We start from the raw sequence: 27,824 nt of genomic DNA on the forward strand, positions 1-27,824 counted from the left end.
TTCTAAAAAAAATTGCTGTTACTTATGACAATTTGTATGGAAAGGTTTTTTGTGAGAATTGAACTTCCTTCTCTCAACAACTTTGTTGCATTTGAGCCGTAAAATAAGTACTTTTTGTTTAATCCATACTTAAAGCGACACGACACCCTGTATAATTTTGAACACGTTACTAATAACAAAATTCCAAATAACGAAAGATCGAAAGATATAATCAGTAATACGCGATGTACCTACTATTACTTTTCTGCTTGTTTCTTTCGTCAATGCTTGTAAAGGTACAACAACCTTACAGTAATGATGCCTCTGTTTTCTATTTTCTAAGTAATTGGTGTTTTTCTTGTTGCAATTTTTTCATACATCTTGAACATTTTTGTTTTTCTTTAGTTTATCCTTTAATAACTTTGGAATACACTTCAACAACTTCTAATTTACTCTTGCTTTAAGTTTCTTGTCCTAACTAGTATTATTACTAGTATTACCACAGAATAATAATAAGTACTACGTACAGAAGTTTTACTTCGCGAAGGTATTTAAACAAATGTATGCTCAATTTCATTAACAATATGGTGTAATTTAGCCTGTCTCAAGAGTCAAGCACCATTTTGTTGACAAACGTCAGTGATCGGCACTGCGCCGAAGCTATAGGACTGACTTCGGTAAAATGATGTGACGTGAGGTGCCAAACTGCGGAAAATGGCGGAGGAAATACATGATTTAGCATGAATTATCATGAATAATATTAACTACTTATTTACCTCCCAGTGTCTTGAGGCAACTTAAAAAAGTACATTCTGTGTTTTTATTATTATTTAGGCAGTTAAATACTGCACAGTATTTAGTACACCATTTTCTTTATTTTCTTCCATCATACACAAGAATACGCGTGCGTCAGTCAATGTTCGCTCGTATGTGAGGCCTTGTCGAATAGTGTCCTGTAGGTGGGCCATCGTGCGTGTTTTGTTTTCAAACTCGCGGAGATGAACAGGCCTGGTATTACCTACTAGGCACAAACTTCGATACCTAAGTCAGATTTGATCAGCATCAATCAAAAAAGCTTATCTTTTAGAATTTAGAAGGATCAACATAGATAATACTTGGTCCACCCCTAATATAACTGTAATTTGTGTAATATCATGTGGTCTTAAATCCAGGGGATTATTGTTTTGACAGTCCGGGCCATTATACGTATCATCCTCCAAGGAGAGGCATTACCCTCCAACTCCTCAAAGTTCTAACGTGATACATAATTACATAATACTGTATGTAACGCGTACTAATCACACAACCGTGTCACATCCCACCCGTCGCTACCTGTATTGCTAATGTGTTTTTAAATACCGTCGGGTAAGTATTGAGAAGCATAGAAGCATAACTGTTTTGTCATCATCGTCTCATCCTTGAAAGAACAACTGGTCAATAAAAATGCCAGAAGCATCTAGAAAAGTGAAGTTATTTGATTTTGTGCTGAGTGCAAGTCTACCAGCACCAACAAGCGGCACTTTAAGCTGTCATTTTCGACATCTTCCCAAGTGGAAAAGTAGTCGCCCGGCAAGCGAAAGGTCGTGGGTTCAATTCCCGCCTTAGGCAGTTCGATTTTTTCAAGTTGTTTTAAAATCCTACCAAGCTGTAATAGGTGCGACTTTGCAACAAAGAGTTAGATGTATCAACAAATTCGAACTCCTCTTATGTTCTTCTGATTAATTTCGTTGCGGATCCAATGACAGTTAACTTTCCCCCGGGACAAACTTGACCTTCACTGGTTGTGGGAACGAGAGGTGGGAATAGTCCCCTGTAATGTCATCTGTATACAAACACGAGGTTCGTAAACGTGTTGGTGATCATGACTCGTATTGAAAGCTCGATTTGAAAGATCACCAATGGCTGTTCCAAAAGGGTTGCCACAAAATTGTTTGGAATACAATTTCTACGACTTTTTCGTTCCCTTCACCGGGATGAGTTCCCATTCCCGCCGGCCGTTACCGGTCCCGACCAGTCCTTTTATACTTGGCTTATACGGTCTAAAAATAAAGGGAGGATCGGTTTATATTAAAACATGTCAACTTAGCAACTCGACATGTTCAACGTAGGTGTATATTTGAAGGTAAAACAATTCGTTCGTCAGCCAAATAACGTCCACTGCTGGACAAAGGCCTCCCCCAAGGATTTCCACAACGACCGGTCATACGCTGTCCGTGTCCAGGTATTTTCCGCTACCTTCACCAGATCGTCAGTCCACTTAGTGGGAGGCCTGCCCACGCTACGTCTTCCAGCCCGTGATCGCCACTCTAGAACTTTTCTGTCCCAACGGCATTCAGCTCTACGAGCTTTGTATGGCAGTTCTACGACAAAACAATATCAGCACTGAAATATTAGTAATCAAAAGTTAAATTCGATGACTGACTATGTTTGTGACCCAGATTACCAATTCAGCGCATAGCGGTTCATGGGTTCAAAACTTCAAATCCCATATGTGGCAGATGTGATTCAGTACCTACCAATATATTTTCCGAGTCCATTTGCTCTGTATTATTTAAATTGAATTAAAAAATGTATTCACGCACGAGCATAATTTTAACACATTAATAAAATGTGGTAAATTAATAAAAAATCAAGCAAAAATCTTCAGGAATACCTATAACTGGACTGTCTGGAACAAATCGCTTCTTAGTCAGTTTTGTTTGGTATGCTCTAGCTAGGAGTATCTGAATAAAGTAGCCCAGAGCTAACAGACTCATTAATATTTTGAGGATGAATATAACAAGCTGTCCTCAACTGAAGATTACCCTCAACATGTTCTAAGCTACACGTTCTTGTGTATAACAGCGGTTCATGAGAGTTCGTGGTTTATTGAACATTAATTAATTAAAACATTGTAACGCGGTGAATAGCTACGTCATTAGTTACATTACGTAACGTAAACGCTGTGTTATGTGGTTCGGCTAACGGAATTAAATTAATTCGTATTTGTACATAATTGTTTCTGGTTTATAATTTGACTCATTGTAAAGATATGCACAATCTTTAGTAGGGAAGTATTATTTTCGAGTCGATAAATTTTCTTTGGTCCTGAAAATATGGAATTTGTGAAATTCATCATTATCATCAGGTCATTTAGTCTTCATTGCAGGGGGACGATCATTTCTAATTTACCAGAAGCAAAAGGGAGGATTTCGCGTACATTCCCCATGCTGGCCAGGCGAGGCCTGTTCGTTCGTTTCAGCCAAATGGCATCCAATGCTAGTCAACTCCTCCCCCAAGGATTTCCATAACGACCAGTAATGCGCTGCTCGCATCCAGGTTCTTCCAGCAACCTTCACCAGATCGTCGGTCCACCTAGTGGAGGCCTACCCAACCCACGATAAGTCTTCTGGCCCGTGGTCGGCACTTGAGACGAGACCTGACGTTCGCATAATTTCGCATTTGTGCGAGTAGAATGACACAAATTTTAATTTTGATTAATCGTGCAGATCGCGTCGGCGATGGCGATCACTGCTCCAATAGGGTTGCCTGGTGTCATGTTTGGCTTTTTACGGTCTTGTCCGGCCAAATATTGTCTTATCCGGATTTTTATGTGGCTGCCGCGTCAGGCAAGTCGAGCTACATAACAATATCAAGCGCACGCATCAGGATGTTAGGCAACCGATGATGATAGTACTCACTCGTGAGCTATGACACTTATTGCTTTTGTATTTTTGGACCTAGCAATCCTATGTTTGAAGCTAAAATCAAATTTGCCTTTTCAATATACACTCGCGAGCAAAAGTATGGAATCACTTACATGAAGTTGTTTCCACGCGATCTTGTGTACTAACGAATTTGTTAGTAACAAAAAAAGTAGCACCATTTTAAAGATTAAATTTTTAACTTTAAATTGATACCAAATTCATTTAAATCACACTGGTATTTAAAAAGATATCCCGGCTGATGTGAAGAAGTAAGAAAAAAGACATGTACCAACTGTGTGATACGTCGCGAGTTGCGGCCTATTTACCCCCTATAAAAGCACGTGTTTTCGGATTTTTGTGTTCACACGTTGATCCATACACATCTCGGCTTCTTTTGACACTTTACCTGGGATTCTACACCTACAGAAGCAACACAAATCGTTGCACTGTTGCAAGAAGGGCTCAGCCAGCGGGCTGTCGCACGTCAGCTCCACATAAGCCAGTCCTGGGTTTCGAAAGTTTTAAGACGCTTTTGGGAGACTGGTGGCTTTATCCCGAGACCAAGTTCTGAACAGCGCCGGTGCACATCGCAGAGCAATGACCGTTTTTTCATGTCAACCTCTCTATGAAATCGTCATTTGACTGGTATCGACGTCCAGCAAGAGCTCAGAAATGTTCGTACGATAGCTGTTAGCGAGTGCACAGTTCGTCTAAGATATGAGCAATAAAATTTGACTCCAAAAAGGCCTACCACAGGCTGGAAACTGACGGCAGGTCACCGACAAGCACGCTTTCAATTAGCTCGCACTCGGAAGGCGAGTAATGGAGGCGAGTTTTGTTCTCCGATGAATGCAGACTGTTTTTGCAGTGCAGCAGTCGAAGAGGTCGGGTCTATAGACGGCCTGGGGAGCGATTTGTGCAGTGCTGGTTCGTTAAAACATTGGCTTATGGGGGTGGCTTGCTCGACTACCCATCGAGATGTGTAGGAGCAAATTGAAAGCGTGCTTATCGGTGACCTGCCGTCAGTTTCAAGCCTGTGGCAGGCCTTTTTGGAGTCAAATTCTATTGTTTATATCTTAGACGAACTGTCCACTTGCTAACAGCTATCCTACGAACATTTCTGAGCTCTTGCTGGACGTCGATACCAGTCAAATGACGATTTCGTAGAGAAGTTGAAATGAAAAAACGGTTTTCCCTCTGTGATGTGCACCGGCAATGTTTAGAACTTGGTCTCGGGATAAAGCCACCAGTCTCCCGAAAGCGTCTTAAAACTTTCGAAACCCAGGACTGGCTTATGTGGAGCTGATGTGCGACAGCCCGCTGGCTGAGCCCTTCTTGCAATAGTGCAACGATTTGTGCTGCTTCTGAAGGTGTAGAATCCCAGGTAAAATGTCAAAAGAAGCGGAGATGTGTATAGATCAACGTGTGAAAGCAAAAATCTGAAAACACTTGCTTTTATGGGGGGTAAATAGGCTGCAACTCGCGACGTATCAAACAGTTGATACATGTCTTTTTCCTTACTTCTTCACATTAGGCGGGATATCTTTTTAAATTCTGATGTGATTTAAATGAATTTGGTATCAGTTTAAAGTTAAAAGTTTAATCTTTAAAATGGTGCTACTTTTTTTGTTACTAACAAATTGGTTAGTACACAAGATCGCGTGGAAACAACTTCATGTAAGTGATTCCATACTTTTGCTCGCAAGTGTACTTCCAAAGCACTATCAAACTGCGGCATAAGGAACCAATAAATCCCAATGGCGTTGGTATAATAAAGTATTTTATAGGGGCGCAGCGGCCGTTATTGTTTGAGAAAATATCTTACGAAGTGAAATTGATACTGTAAACGGGCTTAGGGAAAATATTTTGAAAGATGCAGAATGTGATTTGATAAAATGTGAAATAAAGTGATACATTTTGAAAGCGTTTATGCTCGTTAAGAAGAACATCAATACGCTAACGTAATGATGATGATTCTAAAAGAAGGCAAAACATAATGAAGAGTATGACAAATGTCTCGTTCTCGGGAATTATTTTTATTCCAAAATAGGCAATAGTGTTCATATTTTTGATGAAGACATCTGTTGTAACAACTCATCTAAAATAAGTCGGCATAGTTCTAAGAACTTGACAAGATGAATGAATCAGTATAAGAACATAGAAAATTCGTAGGTGCCCAATGTTTTTCAAGGGAGCAATACTGCGATTGATTTTAAAGTAAGTCCTGCCAAACACACCTGTGAAACAATTTCGATCAGCCTTCAGCTTTGGATCTAAATCTCCTTCGCAATTTGGTGTAATCAAGATTTATTTGTCAATTAGAAGTTTAGCTTAGTCATTAATTACCTGAGACCTTGTAGGAAACAATTTAGATATAGTCATCTCTCTCACTCATTCCAAATTGTTGATGAGTGAGTGAGAAGGTCATAGACAAAATCTTAAAATCGCTGTGCTTGTAGATACCATAGGTACATACTTGTTGTTCTTGTATTGATACCATACATTTGGTTGGTCTTGCATTACTAAGCCAGGCCGAATCCGTGCCACGGAGCGTATAAGGAAATGTGTTTATTAAGAATTCATACAATTGCTCGGTGCCATATTAGATCGATAGCCCGGGCAAAGATAAAAGAGCCATACCAAACTTTTAAAATACAATAATAATTGCATGGAAAGGTTATATTTTTATAAAAGATTTGAAAATATCAATGAAAAGGGATTGTTACTTTTCATTAATCATAAATAAATAGGTTAGATTGTATACTAGTGTTTAATTTACAAATACGAGTACAAACAAAACATAATAAAACCTAAACTTTCTAAGCAAGTGAAAAAACAAATCTAAAGAAAATCCCTCACACTACATCTTCATTTTGTATGATCAAACAAGACAAAATAATCTGAGCGAAATTTCAATTTAATCGAAAACACCTGTTTTACCCAGAAATTAAGAAAAACAGAAGCGTTTTTTTTTCCTGGTAGAAGTAATTAAGTGATTTTGGAGTGTTCAAAATTCAATTAATGATAATTGGAAGAAATAGAAGCTGTTATTCTATGAAATCTGCGAATGGATCCAATCCCGGGAAGCGATTCGAATTTAACTTCTGCGATTTAATTACTTTATGGAATGATGAAGGTAAAAACCTGTAAAGAACGGGTAAATCCGAGTCGGATTCACACACAAATAGTCCCGTAAGCTAGTATTTTCAATTTCCATATCGACTGGTCATGTGTTGCCTGCATTCAGGCGCTTCTCGCGACTTTTACCAGATCGTCGGCCACCTAGTGGGAAATCTGTCCACACTACGTCTTCCGGGACGTGGTCGCCACGCGAGATATTTTCTGCCCCACGGCGTCAGTTCTACTAGCTGTTCTATTCTTTATTTTATCTATAGGTAACCAAATACCTTTTTTTTTTTTTTTTCGTCGGGAAATGCTTTGCGCATACCCACTGGTCTATGGGGACGGCCAGTGGGTTATGTGGGACTCTCCCCGCCTACCCACTAAAGGCGGGGCCTACCCACTAAAACCCGACGGTTTCCACCAGAGCCCAAAGAAACGGAGCCGCGAGTTATTGTACTGGTTGGACATTCGTCCGCAGCTCCGCCTCAGGCTAGAGGCTCGCTCACGAGCAAGCCTCTCTGGCTTCGAGGGAACCCCCAATTCCCTCCTCCAGTTGTTTTTTATAGAGGCTTTCTCCTCGCGGCCCTGGTAAAACAGGACCCCCGGCCCGCCGTAGCGGGTTACGGTCTGCTCTATGCCGCTGCTCGGTCAGCTCTGCTGATCAGAGAAGTACCGAGAGCGGCCCTCCAAAGAATGGGCCCGGGCAAACGCCCCGCCAGCCCCCACCTGTGGGGGTTTTTAAAGATGTCCCCTGCATCGTGGCCCGGGCAAATGCCTCGACGGCCCCCGGCCCACTCAATTGTGGGTTACGGGTTGCCCCACAGGCCCGCCGAGTTGACGAGACCTGCCGCGCAGGTGAGAAGTTAGCCGCCCGCGTGAACAGACCACGCGGACGTTGCCCAGGGTGCACCACGAGGAGGTCCCTCACCATCGCACCCCAGGTAACCAAATACCTACATTCACATGTACTAACCGTTCTTCCTGTACTACGCCGACAGCCGACAACTAGTCGCCTCTTGTGCAACCAGAACAATGGTGTGTGAAATTGATTGGGAATTCAAAATGCTATTTGAAACTTGAGTCATAGATACTTTTTCCGTACTTGGTCCGTTGTGAATGGTCCATTGAAAACTCAGCTACTGTTTTGTGAGAATTCTTGAGACTGGACTTTGCTATTAAGCAAGAAATTGAAGTAACAATTCGGTGGAAGGTTTTTGAGGAATCAAATATGAATGAGGACTGCTCAAAGTGGCTGTAAGCGTTGCTACTTTTCCTTACTTGGCGCGCAATTGGCCATTAAAAATGCAGCTGCTTTTTTACTTTGAGAGGAGGAAATGGGGAAACAGTAAAAGCAAATTCTATGTTTATTTAGAGAAATGCTTGAGGAATATAGTCTTTGATACAAACGACATAATCGCAGTAAAACTGAAGACGTGGATTTAGATGAATACAGTTATTCATCGTATTAATTCTTATTGAGCGATTTTGAATACAACTGATCGATCATTAGCGGCTCAAGGGAAAATTCCTCGAGAAAAATTCAGAAACGAAAATACTGCGGAATTTCTGCCGTATCCACGGTAAAAATCCCAATACATCTCAATATTTCCATTCAATATTCGATCGAAATCAGATCAGCGATAATCGTAGCTTGGAGGGAAAGGATTCGTCAACATTTTGTATGCAGATTATAGTAACCTATTTGTAAAAGAATATTACGACTCTCTTTCATAATAGTTGCTCATACTATACTTACCTACATTTTCTGTACAACATCAAAATCATTTATGGAAAGCACAGTCACATCGGTTTTATTTGATAGTTCCTTCTACTTCTAGGACCCATCATCCACTGCCACTGGCTCTTCAGTAAAAAATGACATATCTCAACGAATTTGCTGGACACAGTGGAAAAAGAGGATACATTCATCAACAAACGAGAAATAGTTTCGCCATAAACAGATGAAAAGGGGTAAAGACAAAAGTGTGTCCAATAAAGTGAATTTAAAGCACCAGCAAAATCCTCGCCGGGACGCAGTATGCAAATCCAGTCATTTTGTACGGCGCCGGATTGGAATCGTGTTTGAGTTTGTTAGCCGTAGCGTACAGCTAGCAGTTCATTAGGTGACCGCTGAATTTCAATGTAACGTCAGTGTGGTTTCTGCTACAAGCGGTGTGTTCGTAATTAATTCTAGCACAAACTGTATGCAAATGTGAAAGCCATTAAGCTTTAATATCAGAACTAAATGAATCAGACGTAAATAAAGGTTTTTGGAAACTAAACCTACTAAAGGTACTTGAAGGATTAACGTAAGTCTGGATCTCATCTCAGATTAGTAAAGAAAATACATATTCTATTTTCATTGAATTGCACAGGAGCATTTCTAAATTAAATTAAGTTTAGTTTGATAATGAATGTGGAGATATTATATCGTAATTGGTTACAGACAGAATAGTATTTTTGTCGCCATGTTGATAGTGTCAGCTTTTGAAAATCATTTGATAAACCATTTTGGCTCTAAGTTCTCAACATTAACGATATTACATTCATGAATACAGCCTCCTTATTTTGCTTTAACGCAAATGATAGCCCAAGAGCTGACTAAGATACAATTTAAAACGTTCGTTGTATAAGTACAAGTTGCTTATTATAATCTTCATGACTTTTCAAATACAAACATTCTTCTACAGGGATTCTTTCCACAAGGTACACAGACGACGTCATAAAGGTATCAGGAAGGCGCTGGATGCAGGTCGATACCTACAGGACAATCTGTAAATCATCGGGGGAGACCTACGTTCAGAAGCGAACGTGTTGCTGAAATGGGGTACACAATTGTTTATGTACCGGTACGTCCCAGACAACATCTAAACTAAACAGGTGTAGCAGCTAAGTCTTCATCTTTAACCCAATGACCAACCCATAAGTCCTCCCAAACAGCCACTTAGTTGCCCCATTAACTGTATAAGCCCCTGCACTCCCTGGGGATAGTATCTGACTACATCCGAAAGTATGAGAGTCAGTTGTTTGTATATTGCCTTTCGGTATTATTACAAGTGATTATTGTAGGTTCATAATGGGCAACCCTTTAACTGTATTCTAACTATCCGGGTCTCTTTTGAGCAGTTAGTTCGTGTACATAGAAATAAATATAGTCATCTACCTCAACCTATCTATGCTTGAATGAATGAATAAGTCTTGTCAAACTTTTTGGATTGAGTGTTTTTGACAAAAGGTTTGGCAGATATTCAATCAATTGATAAACATTTAAAATAATATTATTACCTTTAACAGCTCTGACATCAGGGACGAAACCACCTTCAACAAAGGTGAACCTAAAGTCCCGCTATCTCCAGGCCTAGAAGCACTTGCTACAATTTACGTATCCTCTGTTCATAATCCAATGATCCCAAACCCAATAATGTAAGCGCCGACATTTCTCGTTTGGCCGACATTGAAGGTAATATACGGTGTCGGCGTAGGTATACAGGGTGGAATTTTGTAATGCCACCTGGAAGGAAAGTACTCTTAATACTGTAGATAGAATGGTTTTCCTTTCATTTCATTTATGTATTAGGTTTGTTGTTAGAGAGATTTCATCCTTATTCTTAACCCTATCGATCGATGCAATAAAAATACAGGGTGTAATTTTTAACAGATTTTAGTTGGTTCGATTCCCGGGCAAGCATTTTTTTGGAAATCTTTGAATGCAGTTTTCTTTCTTTTCAAAAATAAAGGAATGTTTTCTTTGAGTAAAATTTTCTATCTACAGTATTAAGAGTACTTTCCCTCCAGGTGGCATTACAATTTGGCCACCTGGGCGATCCGTTTTCGAAATGGAAACCTGCACAGAAAGTAAATAAAAGTGCTGACGTTATACGTTGCATGCAGGTTATATCCAACAAAATTATTTGGAAAGTGAATAGGGAATTTACACAAGGAGAATTTTGCTATGACATGTTACATTTTATACTTTTTGTAAGTTTGCAATTTATAATACACCAAACTATTGGTGTATTGTTAGACGCAGTGTAGTATGTAGTTACTTTCCATGTAGGTATCATAAAAATGTTTAGTTAAGGTTACATACAACTTTTCATTAACGTTTTCCTACTACATTACATTTTTTTTTGGTTGTCCTTTGTTGAATCTAGGTTGAAGTGCTTTTACGAGACAAATCACTAGTGGCAGTAATCAGTCCATCACCTATGTAAAGCTCACAGACACTGCCCTAAATCCAAATGGTACTTTAATCGACATGTGTGAAAACTGGTAGCACACACACACACAGACAATGTTGTCTAACAGACTCCGCTCGGAGCTTAATATTTGTTTATTTATTGCAGAACTATCAATCGATTTTTACATGGACTACTAATCAATCGTTATTTAATTTTGATATCTGATAATTCCGCACCCACAGCTTTCTGCATAGCCCAGGGGTTGACTGGCTGAGGATGCTTAAATAGAATCTCATAAATTCTGCTACTGGTCATTTGTAAAGACAAGACAAAACGTTTATTGGACAAAACGCTTATTGTTTATTAAATTATTTTTTAATGCAAGGAGAATGTGTTCACTGGCATATAAGAGTGCCAGAATTTATGTCGGACTAAGTTACAATGCAGAAGCATCGCTAACACTAAACATGTCTGTATTTGTTTTTAGTTGGATATTGATATGCCAAGAAAAGTCGTTCAATTCCTAGAGCAACTTGAGCATCTTTCAACCTCATTAAAAATTAAGTGATTCCAGGAACACGGATCCTTCTAGCAAATAAATACATGAAAATAAAATTCTGAAGTACTTAGGTATTCCTTCAAAATCAAAATCAAAATCAAAATCAAAAAATATTTATTCAGTTTAGACCACAAGTGGCACTTATGAACGTCAATAGAAAATAATAAAAAAAGAAAAGGTAGCCCTTATTCTCAACTTCCATTACCAACGCTTGTATAATGATTTCCGCGAATGAGGCCCGATTTCCACCAAAACGGAGTGAGGTGATGTGGAAATAACGAAAGCTTTATGAGGTCGTCGGTCCACCTCGTGGGTGGACGTCCTACGATACACTTTCCGGTACGTGGACTCCACTTCTTGCTGCCCCATCGGCTGTCAGTTCTGCGTACTATGTGCCCTGCTCATTGGCACTTCAGCTTGCTAATCCGACGGGCTGTCAGCGACTTTATTTCGTTTATGGATCTCCTCATCTCTTTTTTGTACTTCATTTTCTTCTTTTGCCTTGTGTACAATAAACTGTGTTCTATCATCTATCTCCTCTCCGCTTTGATGAAAACGGTCTTCGTGGTCGAAAGCCCACACCTTCGTTGCCTCTATGCGCTAGTTTATCTGTCCAACACCTAATGTGCGGTCGGGAGTGAATGAAACCGTTAATGGCATCCATTGAATGGAGTAGATTGGACTAATCCATTTGGTTTACGACGCGATAAACTGCGAACGTACGATATTGGCGCGAAACACGCTCTCGGAGGCGTGGTGTAAGACCAGCCATGCATTTAATCGATTTATTTGCAGAACGAACCATTATTCTGAAGTCTAAAGGGCGATTCACGATCTCCGAGTAAATATCGAAGCAGTTACTGCCTAACACGTTCAAAGTCACGTGATCAGTCTTGTCAGTGTCATGGTTTCGTTGCTACTCGTGATTTTAAGCAACGAGAAGCCTGCCTGCTTGATACTTTACTCGGAGATGGTGAACGAGGCCTTATGTCTTTATTAGCACTTTAGCACGGTAAACCAATGACGCTATTTTTCAATTCTATCAGGTTGGTCATGTTTCTATCAGGAAAAAAGTGACAATAGAAGAGTAAGTATAATAACCTAACACCCTGTATGTTGCGACAGGTAAAGTTCAAAGATTATTATAATATGACTCAAGTTGGAAATAGTAGTTAGATCCATACTATGTCAATACGTTGCTAGCTTACTAATCCACTAGACTACAAACTATAAATTCCAAGTTGGAACATCCAAGTGATCACTATGCATCAAGACTACACCACGCTTATAAGATAAGCCACTGCCAATCCAGCTGTGCCAACAATCAAGACAAACAAAAGGTACTGTATTCTACCTTTCATATGCATATTAGATACGTAGAGTTCACTGCTATTTACACTCGGTTTTAGGGCTGTGTTCCAACAAAGCGGAGATAAGTAGCGGAGACGAAATATGTGTTAAGTAAGCAACCAAATGCAGGCCGCTACCAACCGTGCGATGTGGAAGTTATCGGGGGAAGCCTATGTTCAGCAGTGGAGGTCCTGTACTAAAATTATGATGATGATGATGATGAACCAATAGTTTTGTTTCTTACACGTCTCGTGTTCGCTCACCTTCAGTGGAAACGGTTGAGCAAAGAGAAGAAGAGATTTGAGGAGTTTCCATACAAAATACGTTGCACTGAGCGAGACGGAGCGAAGCGGTAATGAAAAGACCTCTTCTTGTGCGAAGGTGTGTTGCACTGACTCATGCTCTAGACCTGTAGTTACTACGCCTTCCATGGGTGCGCTTAGAGGAGCCTACATATCTACGACGCTCACTTTCAAACATCTTCTGCTAAGTTGCTCGTCTCCGCACCATCACATCTCCGCTATGGTGGAAAGCGGCCTTTATCCTCAATTCGTCTCGAAATTTAGAGGTGACCTATTTGTAATGAGAATTTACTATTACAACAAATTGTAAAGGTAATATGTGAGAAAGTTAATAGAATAATAGGAGACATTATCTGCGTCATATGTCTACGTATTTAGAGAAAAATCTATTAGTTCACTTACATAAATCATGTCGCTTGAAAATTGGTAAAAATGAATACAGAAACGATAAGTTGCTGTAAATAGAATTCTTCGTATTTTCGTAAAAAGCCTATGATGATTACGTGGAATAAAACCCACTCGACAACTGTTACATTTTCAGTTCTAAGATAAATAAGACTTTTTCATAAATCAGTTTCAATTAATGAAATTGATTTGGGATCAAACCTCACAAATACTGAAAAACAAAAATACAAGATAGCTTAGGTATTGTAATCCATCTTAGATAAAATAAGCTACTCAATCATCGAACGAAGCAATGGCCCGATTTCTGAATTGAGTTGAGATTTTTGGTTTCAATGTGCTCTATTTCTAATTAAGTATGAACTTTTCTTTAACACCGAGCATATCCCTCTCATGCTCGGTGTTTCTTTATGAGATCGAATGAGAAACGATCCGTAAACGATTTTAAGTCGCTTTCATAGCCCGACGGATTAGCAAGCTGAAGTGGCAATGGGCAGGGCACATAGTACGCAGGACGGCCGATGGGGCAGCAAGATTTTGGAATAGAGGCCACGTACTGGTAGTGCAGCGTAGGACGTCGACCGACAAGATGGACCGACGTCCTCGTAAAGGTAGCAGGAGGGCGATGGATGCAGTCCGCTTCCAACCGGTCATTTTGGAAATCATTGGGAGGCCTATATTGATGTTCAGCAGTGGACGTCCTATAGCTGAAATGTTGATGATGAACTTTGCATATAAAAATAATCATTGAGAAGATAAGACGCTTAAGCTGGATATCTTAATTCAGAAATGGGGCCAAAATCACAAACTACATACTGGGTTCATTATACTATACCCATTACCCTCTCCTTTGTATTTCGATCCACAGAACAATAGACTGTTGGAAGAGAGATAAGAACTAAGACATATACCTATTTCAAACAAAGACAATTCCCAATTGATGAGATGGGAAGATTCCCACACTCCATCAAACATAGATATCTGCACAGTTGATTGATTTACAAGTACAATTAGGTCATTAAATTATTATCTATCTAAATAAGATATTAGCAGATTTAGATCCGTATTATACCTAAATCCTTTCGGAAATTGAATTAAGTTTAAAATGCTTTAAACTAAATTCAATTTCCGAAAGGATTTGTCGGTCCAAATATTATCCAATCGCAAGTCTCAATCTATGAATCAATGCAAGTTTTGATTTTCTTTCTGAATAGGTACATAAAACCTTTTTGGTGCCAAAATTTGACTCCAGAGGTCAAAAGATGAGGCATCTGCTTAATAAAGCAACAGCATATTTAAACGATGCAACTAACTATAATATTGTATTGCATATTCAACAGAATATTGCTAGTCGAAAAACTTTTAAGCTTGTTCCATAATGAAAGTAGTTTATATTCATGAGTAAAACAGCTGTTAAAGTTTGCAAGATGATTATAATGTTTTCCTGTATACAAGTAGTTGAGGCTATAAAAGCCGGAGAAAATTCATAGACTAATGACACCTAATGACGTTATCAAGTGGTACTTTGAACCGTAAATGTACGACAAAGTAGTTTTTATCCACAACGAGGAAGCTCTTGGTCTGTATCTCACCTGATGGAAAGTGAAGATCAGGCCGAAGGTGGAAGCGAGCTTCAGCCCAAATCCTCAACCACAGAGGAACTGGCTAACTTATTTCCAACTACCGGAACACAACAATGCTGTTAACATTGTTATGGCGACTGACTAAGGTTACATGGTGGTAGCTAAACAGGCGGACAGAACAAGCCCTACCATCAACCAATCTGAACAGAAAAATCTGCCCCCGCTGGGAATCAAACCCTAGGACCTCTGGGCACAGAATAATAATGAGTACTACGTACAGAAGTTTTACTTCGCGAAGGTATTTAAAAAAATGTATGCTCAATGTCATTAACAATATGGTGTAATTTAGCTTGTCTCAAGAGTCAAGCAAGTTTGTCAGAAGTTTTGTTGACAAACGTCAGTGATCGGTACTGCGCCGAAGCTATAGGGCTGACTTCGGTAAAATGATGTGACGTGAGGTGCCAATCTGCAGAAAATGGCGGAGGAAATACATGATTTAGCATGAATTATCATGAATAATATTAACTACTTATTTACCTCTCAGTGTCTTGAGGCTACTTAAAAAAGTACATTCTGTGTTTTTATTATTATTTAGGCAGTTAAATAGTTACTGCACAATATTTAGTGCACCATTTTCTTTATTTTTTTCCATCATACACAAGAATACGCGTGCGTGAGTCAATGTTCGCTCGTATGTGAGGCCTTGTCGAATAGTACTCTTGTAGGGGGCAATCGTGCGTGTTTTGTTTTCGATGTAAACTCGCGGAGATGAACAGGCCTGCTCTGGGTCTGTAGCAGATGGTTTTACTTTTTTTATAAAGTACATAACAAGGCAGGTATTCGCACCTGGTGTTAAGTGAGATGCAGTCTAGGATGGTACTCATCTGCCCTGTAAGTGCCTATTCACTCTCGCCTTGAAAAGGCCCGGATTATAGTGTTCAGCAGAGACAGCAGCAGGCAGCGAATTATAGTCCTTAAATTATTTTATACAACAAAGTAATTACTATTTAACACAGAACACTACAGAAATATCGGTAAATATCAAGCAAGACGGCTATTTTCTAGAATAAATAAACAACATTTTTACTGGGAAAAGCTTTTCCGTCGAAGCCTTCGAGGAAACGCAATAACCTGTCAACGACCGGCAGAACAAGGCTGACCTAGATATAGGATCTTAAAACAGGGCATTATTATGTTTCACAGCTTCATTCTTTGCGATTTATACATTTATTGGTTTACATATTGTAGTAGCGCCCCCAAGCACTAGCCTTCCACGCATTTTTTAAAGTTATTTTTATTTTTTAAGTCGATTTAATAAAATTCAATTTGATTGAATCGAGTTTAAAAAATGGCAACACTTAAGTGACGTATTTCCGAGTACCCCCACTACGTAGCTCGCTTTAGCCGGCGGCCATTTGCTGCGAGTCATTCTGCGTTCTCGTGCTCAAGCCTTCGCACGTACATTCGGAGCTCTACGCTTTCAACATGGGAAATAAGAGAAAATATAATTCTGAAGAAGAAATACGGCGTAAAATACAAAAATTGGAGAAGAAGCTACAAAAGACTCGTGAACATGTCCAAATATCGGACGAAGAACCCAACCGTAAGTAAAAAAAAATATTATTTTATATTTTTGGTGATCCAATAGTGATACGTGATGCCAACTCTGGGCTCCCACTGTCACGCTTATTGAATCAACCTATTGGCCATAGAGCGATACGTGCTGCTAACTTTGGGCTGCCACTGTCGCGTCTGCTAAATCAATGTGATACGTGCTGCCTTTTTTGGGCTAACACTGCCACGAGTATTGATAAATTTGGCCCTCCAAAAATGTGCAATTCTCTCGAAAGTATGCGACACGTCTAAAAACCAAACTCTTTGGTTGTTTCAGTCGACGCCATCGTCGAGGAAGATGTCGGCAGTGCTGTAATAAGCTTACAGGATGAAAACCATCCTGAATCACTGTGGCCTGAGTCACCGTGCCCAGTATCACCGGCACGACTTGACTCCCCGGAGCGTGCCGCACCGGGCCTAATATCACCCTCCAAATCTATACCTGGACCCTCTTCGCCAAAAGAGACGCAAGAAGTCGTGCCATCCGAGTCTGTAAGCCCTACCGAAGCGGTTTTAGACGATGATATTTTGCAACTGTTGGGTGACGCTCCTAAGGCGGAAGCCACTCTCGGTCCGGCTATCCACAAAGACGTCGCCAACAGGTGGCAAGAAATCCTAGCAAAGGGTCTTCAAAAAGATGTTAAGGACCAAATTATGCAGCAATATTCGGTACCAAATAATTGCGATTTATTAGTGGCACCTACGTTAAATCCTGAGGTTAAGGCCGCTATTCGAGATGTTATGGTGAAACGAGATTCGGCACTAATGTACCAACAAAAACAGCTTGCAGTAGCTATTTCTGCTTTAGGCACAGCTGTAGACTCAATTCTTTCGAATGAAACATCCAAACAAAAGATTTTAAAGCCAATAAGTGATGCGTGCCGCATTTTATGTGACATACATTTCCACGAGACTAAGACTCGTAGGCATTTCGTTATTACTTCGATTAATACTGAACTGAAGGATTCATTGGTTAACACCGTTAGAAACAATCAACTTTTTGGTGACAATATTACGGAAAAAATTAAAACTGCAAAATCCATCCAAAAATCTGGAGAGGCATTGAAAACCGTACCAAAACCTACATATAAAAATCCAGCTAACAAACCAAGTACAAGTAAGACTAATAATTTAAACTACAAACCGCAGCAACGGAAGGCCGACAACAAGACAACCGCCGCTGCTGCGAGAGGTCGACCGGCCTACCGCACGACGCGCCCGGGCCCCAGCGACTCGTACCGGCCTCCGCACCGCTCGCCGCCTCATCAGCCGCCGCCGCCGTCGTCGAGGAGGACTCATCGCACCTAGATCACGAGGTACTGTACGCTGGCAGACTCAAATACTTTTTACATGAGTGGTCACATATCACGAATGACCCCACTATTTTATCGTGGATAAATGGATATAAGATACCATTTTCCTCAATGCCAATCTGTACTAATAACCCTAGTGTTTATCCTCGCTCGGATAGTGAAAATAAAGATTTTAACGAATCTATTAACCATTTATTAAAAATTAATGCCATATCTATATGCAATCCTGTTAAAGGACAATTTTTGTCTAGTGTCTTCCTAGTGCCAAAACCGAATGGTAGTAAACGATTCATTCTTAATTTAAAGTGCTTAAATAAATTCATAAAAACACAGCACTTTAAGATGGAGGACTATCGTACCGCATCAAAACTTATTACTGAAAATTGTTTCATGGCATCAATAGATCTAAAAGACGCGTACTTTTTTATTCAGATTCATGAGTCTCATAAAAAATATCTTCGTTTTAAATATAACGACATTATGTAAGAGTTTAATTGCTTACCTTTCGGTTTAAGCACGGCACCTTATGTTTTCACAAAGTTGATGAAACCAGTCTTAGAATTTTTGAGGTCACGTGGGATGCTTTCTGTTATGTATCTAGATGATATGCTTTGTATCGGACAGGATTATTTTGAATGTAAAAATAATGTTAGACAAACCAAAGCCCTTTTAGAGAGCTTAGGGTTTATGCTAAACACTGAAAAAAGTTGTTTGGTTCCTAAAAAAGTCACAAAATTCTTGGGATTCATTTTTAATTCTGAAGAAATGACTTTAACTTTACCTGAAGCTAAGAAAATTAAAATAAAAGACACACTTTTAACATTCAAAAATACCCGTAAATGTAAATTACGTGAGTTCGCGAGGATAATAGGTTTATTAATATCATCTTGCCCGGCTATACAATATTCCTGGTTATACACCAAACTATTTGAACGCCATAAGTTTTTATGTTTACTTAAAAACCCAAGTTATGAGCAATTTATACATATTCCATGTTCATTACAAAAGGATATAAATTGGTGGTTAGATCATATAGACTTTGGATATTTTTCACTTAAGGTCAATCAATATAAACTTGAAATTTTCTCTGACGCCTCTACTACTGGTTGGGGCGCCTACTGTTGTGGACAAAAGAGCTATGGTTATTGGAAGGATGATGAAAAATCTTTACATATTAACGAATTGGAACTGAAATCTGCTTTTCTAGCACTTAAATGTTTCGCTAAAGAGATGTTTGACTGTAATATTTTACTTCGTATAGATAATGTAACTGCTATATCCTGTATTAATCGTATGGGTAGTGTTCAATATAATCACTTAAATAAACTCTCAAGGCACCTTTGGGAATGGTGTGAAGAGCGTCGAATAATTGTTTTCGCTTCCTACATAAACACTAAAGAAAATAATGATGCGGATTCACTTTCACGGAAAAAGTTTCAGGACACTGAGTGGGAGTTAAACGAATATGCTTATAAAGATATAATTAAAAAATTTGAATTGCCCGAGGTAGATTTATTTGCTAGTCGATGTAACGCAAAATGTTCAATTTATGTCACATGGAAAACTGACCCTGATGCATGGACTACAGATGCTTTTACCATATCATGGAATGGAATTAGATTCTACGCTTTTCCACCATTCTCACTTATTGTTAAGGTATTACAAAAAATTGTAAATGACAAGGCAGAAGGCATCGTAGTAGTGCCATATTGGCCAACACAACCATGGTTCCCTCTTTTTCAAAAATTTGTCATTTCTGATGTTATGTATTTTGAGCCCAATATTAATTTATTGCAATCTCCTTTCAGGCTGCATCACAGTCTTCACAAGACGTTACGCTTAGCTGCCGCGAAGTTGTCAGGCAAGCTCTACTAAAAAGATTCTTATCTCCAAGATCAGTCGAAATTATGTTAGCCTCCTTATCAGACAATACATATAAACAATATAACGGCTGTATCAGAGCCTGGATTACCTATTGTGCGATCTATAATTATGATTATATGAAAGTTTCCGTCCCTATAATCATTCATTTTCTCACGAGTATTTTCGATAAAGGGGCTAAATATGGTACTATAAATTCTTATAAATCCGCCTTGTCATTATTGTTAGGTAAAAAATTATTAGATGATGACCGTATAAAACGGTTTATAAAAGGTGTTTTCAGATTGAGACCCACGGTACCAAAGTATAACATGACTTGGAACCCTAATATTGTTTTAAATTATTTGGCAGAAAAGTGGCCTAACGTAGATCTCGATCTGGAAACACTTTCCAAAAAGACCCTGACTTTGTTGGCTTTGGTGACTGCTCACCGTGTCCAAACTTTATCTTTGATAAAGTTAAGTAATATCACTACTCAACCATCTATCGATATTACCATTAAAATACCGGATTTAGTAAAAACCTCAAAACCAAATTCATTTCAACCCTTTTTAAGATTGCCCTTTTATAATTCTCGTCCCGAAATTTGTCCCGCTGGATGTTTAGAAGAGTATATTCGTAAAACTCAAACACTTCGCAAAAATGATAATGATCATTTATTCATAAGTTACAAACGTCCATATTCTAAAGTCACATCACAAACTCTAAGTCACTGGATTAAAAATACTCTTCAATGTAGTGGCATTAACACTGATATATTCACTGCACACAGCACTCGTCACGCGGCGACTTCTTCAGCCAACAAATCCGGGGTCAATATAGATGTTATTAGGAAAACTGCAGGTTGGAGTGATTCATCCTCAGTTTTTGCAAAATTTTATAATAAGGAAATTGTCACAAACTCCAATCAGTTTGCTGAATCGATATTAGATGCATGCTTGTAATTCCTGATGATTTTTTCTGTAAAGAAATGTTATTGATTATAGTATAATATAGTATTTCTTTATACATATATTTATGTTACATTATTTTAATGACATAAATAAAAACTTACCTGTTCGTTTCACATTTTATTTTATTTTCGTAATAGTTACTCTCTCAACATCCTACAATATGTAAACCAATAAATGTATAAATCGCAAAGAATGAAGCTGTGAAACATAATTGAAGATCAAACGAACTTAACAAGTGAAGTTCGATCATAATTATGTGAACAGCTTCATTCGAAGCGATTTATACACACCCACCCTATCAACTAAACCCTCCCTTAATCTGAAACTAAAAATTAAAATATGAAACGATTTAGCTGTAAACAAAATGACTCGCAGCAAATGGCCGCCGGCTAAAGCGAGCTACGTAGTGGGGGTACTCGGAAATACGTCACTTAAGTGTTGCCATTTTTTAAACTCGATTCAATCAAATTGAATTTTATTAAATCGACTTAAAAAATAAAAATAACTTTAAAAAATGCGTGGAAGGCTAGTGCTTGGGGGCGCTACTACAATATGTAAACCAATAAATGTATAAATCGCTTCGAATGAAGCTGTTCACATAATTATGATCGAACTTCACTTGTTAAGTTCGTTTGATCTTCAATTATAAAATAAGTTTTCACTGACCATTAAGGAACTTGACCATCATTGGTTGGGTTTTTATGGCGGTCAAGCTGTAGATCCTGGCTACACAGGAGTTGCAGTGGTGGGAACGAGAGGTGGGAATAGTCCCGTTTGCTGACCATTAAGGATTTTCCGCTCTGGATGCGTTCTGCGATCTGCGGTGAACTCAAAGTGAACGCAGGCCGCATCATGTATGAACAACTTTGTCAGTGTCTCTTCATTTTGTTTGAAGCGATCTGACCGTGCGGGCACCGAGCAAAGAAAGATTGGCTTGTCACAACCGTTGATAGATTGTTTAACCCGGACCGCTGATCGATTGTCCTGACCGACAATTTTGATCATACATAATGCGGGCTGCGTTCACTTGACCAGACCGCAGACCGCATCCAGTGTGGAAAATCCTTTATTCCCGAGTCCCGTTAGAATTTAGGGAAAATGCAATAAACTCCAGACTATAAATAGCCCGTGAGACCAAGCGTTAAATTGAATAGGTGAATTCTATTCCGACTCGTCGATTCTTTAAAATAGAAAAGGCCGAATTGCTTTACTATTTTCTGAAAAGAGTATGTTCGCTAGGAACTACATAGTATAGTAAATCAGGCTGCGCTTTTGTTGTAATATAGCACCTATAACAAAGACATTATGTAGAAATCATTGGGGAAGGCCTATGTTCAGCAGTGGACGTCCTGTGGCTGAAATGATGATAATGATGATGATGATGGGGTTAAGTTGGGAGTCCATTATCGTACGATGGTGTACGTACTCATCTTCAGCCAAATAGGTCATTCATTTCCTCTCCCCTTAAAATGTGCGGCTCATCTTAGGTCTCTAAATGCAATAACCTGCAATCTGTAGAATCCACTGACCCACTTCCCGTAGTCGGGCGCCTTTTGAATTTGAAGCACTTCAAATTTAACACTGTGGCATCTATGTAGTCGTAATAAGAGCGATATTGCAACATTAATGTACAGCTCGATGTGCTCTCGATTGCATTACGAAGTTCGCCCGAGGCGAACACGCGTTGAATGCGAACTATAACACTATAACAGCGTTAGGTGCAAATAATCATGAATTTCGCCAGTTAGGAAGACTAAGTAAAAGCTAGAATTGAGTAAGTTAGAATAGTTGGGAGAAAATTGGAAGATAAAGTCAGTATTTTAAAAGTGCTCAAATATGTAGTTTCTCTTTGATTTTACAAATTTCAACTTTCAAGTAACCTAGTCTTGGAAAATCGATGATATACCTCAATTTACTTCACAACATTTATTTGCTGAAGTTTGTCTAAAACAGGTCAATAATTGTCCATCTCAAAAATAAAGGAGACAAGACCAATAAAGTATTCTATGTAGCAGTCTGCCATAAAAATTGATATAGAAAAATGTCCTCAGGTCCTTCCGTGGCCACAACGACATATGGGTCATAGAAATTCCGGGTTCCGTACGTGAATTCTTGAAATAAATGCAACCAAAGATATGCTCCTGGCACATTTTTCTATAATCATGGGGATTTATATAACAAGCTTTTCTTCATGACGAAATGTAGCTATTGCACTGCACAGTTATACAAGTCCAGTAAGTGAACCATTAGTAGGTAAGATTTGAAGTTTATAAACATAAACTTCATAAATTGAATCAATACTTAGGTTTAAAGAACATTTATTTCTCATTAAAAACATTACAGTCACTTACATGAAAAATTAATAAATTTTATGTAGGTACATGGACCTATAAAAAAAGGCGGACGGAACTCGCGCTACAACAAAACTGTGACGCAAAATTTTGGCGTTTGTCTATTGTGTGAGTGAATTTAGGGATGCCATGTTAGCCAAAACATTTTACCCATTTATTTTAAGAAAAACATAGATCGGCAGATGTTACTTGGAAATGTAGACAGAATTATTCCGTGCCATTTTAAAAGGATGAAAGGTGAATGCGTTGAGGTAGGCGCGAAATTTTCAATGTTCAAATTTTCTTACATTGTTTGCAAGTCAGTGTGTCAGGGTATGTAGTTATGTACATAATGTTGATCAAAAATGATTCACGCAGTTACAAATTACGAATCTTGTGTACATTATAATCATAATCTTATGCATCATCAATATTATTATTATCTCTGATAGATTTTTTTTAACATACAACCTGACACTGACTTGAAATCAATGTAAGAAAATTTGAATTTTGCAGTTCCACATTTTTGGGAAGGATCAAATTTGCCTATGAAAATATATCCCATTAAAACACAATTATTATGATAAATTATTTTATTTCCATAGTATGCGTAATAAATAACTAAAAAGTCCTAAAATTATTATTAATTTCCCATATTTCGGGTAATTTTCCCACGTAAATAACTGAGAACACTGGTCTTTGACGTATTATTTTTTCGAGTGAATGACGTTTGATTTCAATTAATTTCAATATTTTAATGTCGGGAAATAAGTGATTGGATTATTATTTTGCCTGTGAAATGTGATTCCTTAATTTTTGTTTGTTCGAACAGAACGGTTTTTACACAATTTCATCACACAAGACATGTCGTATTCGTGTTGTTTTTTCGCTGCTTAAATGTGTCAACTGTGTGAAGTTTGCACTTGAAGTGGTGTAACAGGGTGTGAATGTGTGCGTGCCGGGCTGTACGTACAGGCAAGCTGGTGTATCCTAATGTCACAGTATTTTGTTGATGAGAATCCGTCCGACTTTTTTTATAGGTCCATGTGTAGGTAGATAATTTACAAGTTGTCCAATAGCCAGAACAAGCAGATGTACTTATGATACTTATGATAGGTATAAATTAAAATTCACATGTTTACAAATTAAATTACTTCAGTAATGTCGTAAATAAGATTCTCTAAATAATACATTGCTGAAACAGACGGAATTTTCTCTATACTTCAAATCTTTAACTTTACAAAATATTAGGTCGTAGTAAATTTATTCAGCCTTATTGAATTTGCAAGATTCTTGAACCGTCTATCGTCGCGAATAATTAACTTTTTAAAAAAATAAAACCGACTTCAAATGCGTGAACACAAAAAAAAACTAAAAATTAAAAATATTGCGTATAAAAAAGTTCATCCCCAATTTTCCACCCTTGGGGGTGAAATATTTTCTTCAAATTCGCATGAAACCACCCTTTTGATAATACCTATTCAACAAAAAAATAATCGTTCAAATTGATTTATAATCGGCGGAGATATTGCGTATAAAAAAGTTCATCCCCAATTTTCCACCCTTGGGGGTTGTTTTTTCTATTATTAAATTTAAATGGGACCACCCTTGAGGTATTACCTATACGCCGAAAAAAGATTTGTTCAAATCGGTTCATAATTGGCGGAGTTATCGCGTAACAAACATAGAAAAAAAAAACATACGGGTCGAATTGAGAACCTCCTCCTTTTTTGAAGTCGGTTGAAAACGAATAGTACCTATTCGATTCTCTCAAAAATACTACTGTAAAATTCTGAAATACTCTTATTGATCTCTACATCCTATCCAACTAAAAGCCTATTGTAAGAATTGTCAAGATACCCTTGAGATCCAAATTATAAAGTAAGCAGTTCCAGGAACGAGGAATCCGATCTTACAATGATTTACATTACACATAAACAACTGAAGCTCACAGTAAAGCTTTCAAAGAACCCGTAATCTCAGCAGTAGTATCATCTATTATAGATGATACTACTGCTGAGATTACGGGTTCTTTGTTACCTGGAAACGTAGTATCGTCTATACCAGGAAACGTAGTACCGTCTATAGCTGGAAACGTGTGCCTTAGCATTAGGATTTTAATCCAAAGCTGGATCGAGTAGGGTTACCAACTCTTTATTCTGAATTCTGATCAGGAACTCAAGTCCTAAACGAAAAATAAAACAAACTCTATGTGCCTTGTTTGCTTCTTTTAATCTATGGCTCTTTTTCAAGAGTGTTTCAATTTGCAGATGGATATTGGTAACCCTACACTTGAGTAACGTCTGAAAGTAGGTCAGATGAGGTAATCTATAGCACCCACTTTTATTAGGTGGGACAGCAAAGCACCGGGGTAGTGTGTGTGTTGTGCACACTCGTTATCGATAAAATGATTGGGTATTAATGAGACTTGCGTTGGTAAAACCGATAATCAGGTATCTGTTGTAGCAATTCATTAGTTCTAGTAGACCAAATCATTGGAAAATGTACTAACTAGGTATCGATAAAAGCTTCAGTAGATATTATTTGGAAGATACAGTGAACATCGATACAACTTTTTTCGTTCCCTTTATGTCAATTCGAAGTACTTCATAGTGTTTAAACATTGCAAACATTTTATTAACAATAAATTATAATATCGCATAAGTAGATACTGTAAAAGACAATTTACAGACTTCAAACAAAGCGTCATAGAACATTCGAGAAAGCCATTAAACTTCTCGTGATTAAAATATGACGAAAATAACTTCTTGAGCGGAGATAAGTGATTACCGAGTTTGATTAGCACGTTAAATGGTTTTAAGAATGTTTAGACAACCACTCTAAGCGCTGAGTTAGCTCAGACAATACCTAAATATCTGTCTATGCAGATAGTATTGAGTATTTTACACTACTATCTTTTGTGTAGCTATTAATAGTAAACAAACAAATCGGAACAATGACATGACGTAACTATTTAGTCATGTGTGACACAATTTTTTCTTATAATTAAAATAATTATTGTGTAACTTGATTGATTTGCAAGCGGTTCGTTTAATAGACAACTATCAAGTTTATAAAGTTTTATTTCATCTTTAAAATGGCCTTTTTCCAGTGATATAAAAAATCGATATATCGATAGTTTTCCAGATATTCCGTGTAAAAGCACTAGTAGGAGTATTAAGAAGTCTAGAGTCTATTAAACATGCCACTTTGCTTAATTGAATAATGCATTACAAGCTAATCTAGATTCAATAGATAAAAGAAAAAACCGACAAGAATTTCTGCGGTAATAATTTTATTAGTCTAATGAAGAGACGTGTAACTGATAGTAATTATAAATGATATTAACTACTAATGATCCTAATTAAACATCAGTAATTATTAAAGAAAACATAATAATAAATAATCGAGGAATATTTGCATTTCACCTCAATTAAAATAATAAGTTAATTACATAAGCAAATGGGACCTAAAAGAACCTAACATTTTGACCACAGATAATAAATCTGTCTCTAAAATGACATTTTAAACCAGTGTTCATCGCGCGTTTAACTTTTTTGATATTTAGATTTAATTTGTACTTAATCAAAATCAAGTGTTAACTAACTTCCTATAAACGGCCATCCTAGCCAATACATGTCAGAACATCCATCGAATGCAAATAGAAGAGGAAAAAAACATCGGAGTGCCGACAAAAGGCACGTCAGCATTGTATTCTGGAAGATACATATCATTGACGAGCACAATACGAATGCATATGGAACACGCGGTTGGTGACAATAGCAGATAGCTGCTTGTATTTTGTGCTTAGTTTTCTAATGACGTTGGACAGTATTTGTAAATGTCAATCAACAGTGGCAGACTTTAGAATTAGAAGATAAGAGCCTTTTTATGGGCCCATAGACACCCGCAGGGGGCGTTACAGGTGCATTTCAGGAGCTAGATCGCGCATTGAAAAAAAATCATGAAATTTCTGTAATACTGGTAAGTTGTGGTAAGCACCTATACTACTGGAAAAGACTAAAAATGCAGTTTGTGTTTGAGTTTGTATAGAAGTTTGAATCGTTCGACAGAGGTTTGCGATGCGCATTTAAGCAGTTAAGCGTCACCCACACTTCTAACGTTATTCTTAAATGCTTACAACATATCGATAAGATGCAAGCACATCACTAATCCTTACGAGTGGCGGGGTAACTCAAAACGTTGTGTGAGATGCTGCACTATATCACCGCATATTTATTGCGGCTGTTGTCTTACATGATACCAACAAAGATGAGCTTGATGACGTTTATCATTCAAGACAACTCGACGCATAGACTAGATTAAAAGCCTTCCAGTGACTTGGCCCACTTTTAGCTTGGTCCACGGCCCATGTCCCTGGATTGAGTTTTTGATTATTTTTTCTTCCAGTTTGTACTTCCACCTTCAATATTTTTATTAATAAATTAAACATCAAATCAACAAAAATCTACTCTACAATTTTAGAGTAGGCTCAGTTACTGGAAGATTCAATCCAGTGACTTGGCCCGTGGACCAAGCTAAAAGTGGGCCAAATCACTGGAAGACTA

General features: G+C 38.2%; 2 protein-coding genes across 2 annotated transcripts in view; one reads left to right on the plus strand and one right to left on the minus strand.

Moving 5' to 3' along the window:
• LOC135084468 (E3 ubiquitin-protein ligase CBL-B-B) overlaps positions 1-27,824 on the minus strand; it is a 109,146-nt gene that overhangs the window by 20,455 nt on the left and 60,867 nt on the right. The window lies entirely within an intron of this gene.
• LOC135084603 (uncharacterized) lies at positions 16,435-20,923 on the plus strand. The gene is made up of 4 exons (XM_063979374.1): positions 16,435-16,768; positions 17,057-17,271; positions 17,929-18,095; positions 19,901-20,923. The coding sequence occupies exons 1-3, from the start codon at positions 16,651-16,653 to the stop codon at positions 18,085-18,087; spliced, it is 492 nt and encodes a 163-aa protein (XP_063835444.1). The 5' UTR covers positions 16,435-16,650; the 3' UTR covers positions 18,088-18,095; positions 19,901-20,923.

Source organism: Ostrinia nubilalis, chromosome 26 (assembly GCF_963855985.1).
Source record: "Ostrinia nubilalis chromosome 26, ilOstNubi1.1, whole genome shotgun sequence".
NCBI lineage: Eukaryota > Metazoa > Arthropoda > Insecta > Lepidoptera > Crambidae > Ostrinia > Ostrinia nubilalis.

Excerpts from the sequence above, each read along its gene's own strand:
- LOC135084603 (XM_063979374.1), top strand. The coding sequence starts at position 16,651 with ATGGGAAATAAGAGAAAATATAATTCTGAAGAAGAAATACGGCGTAAA. Across the intron at positions 16,769-17,056 it reads ATCGGACGAAGAACCCAACC|TCGACGCCATCGTCGAGGAA; the intron begins GTAAGTAAAAAA and ends TGGTTGTTTCAG. Across the intron at positions 17,272-17,928 it reads AAGTCGTGCCATCCGAGTCT|CAACGGAAGGCCGACAACAA; the intron begins GTAAGCCCTACC and ends TACAAACCGCAG.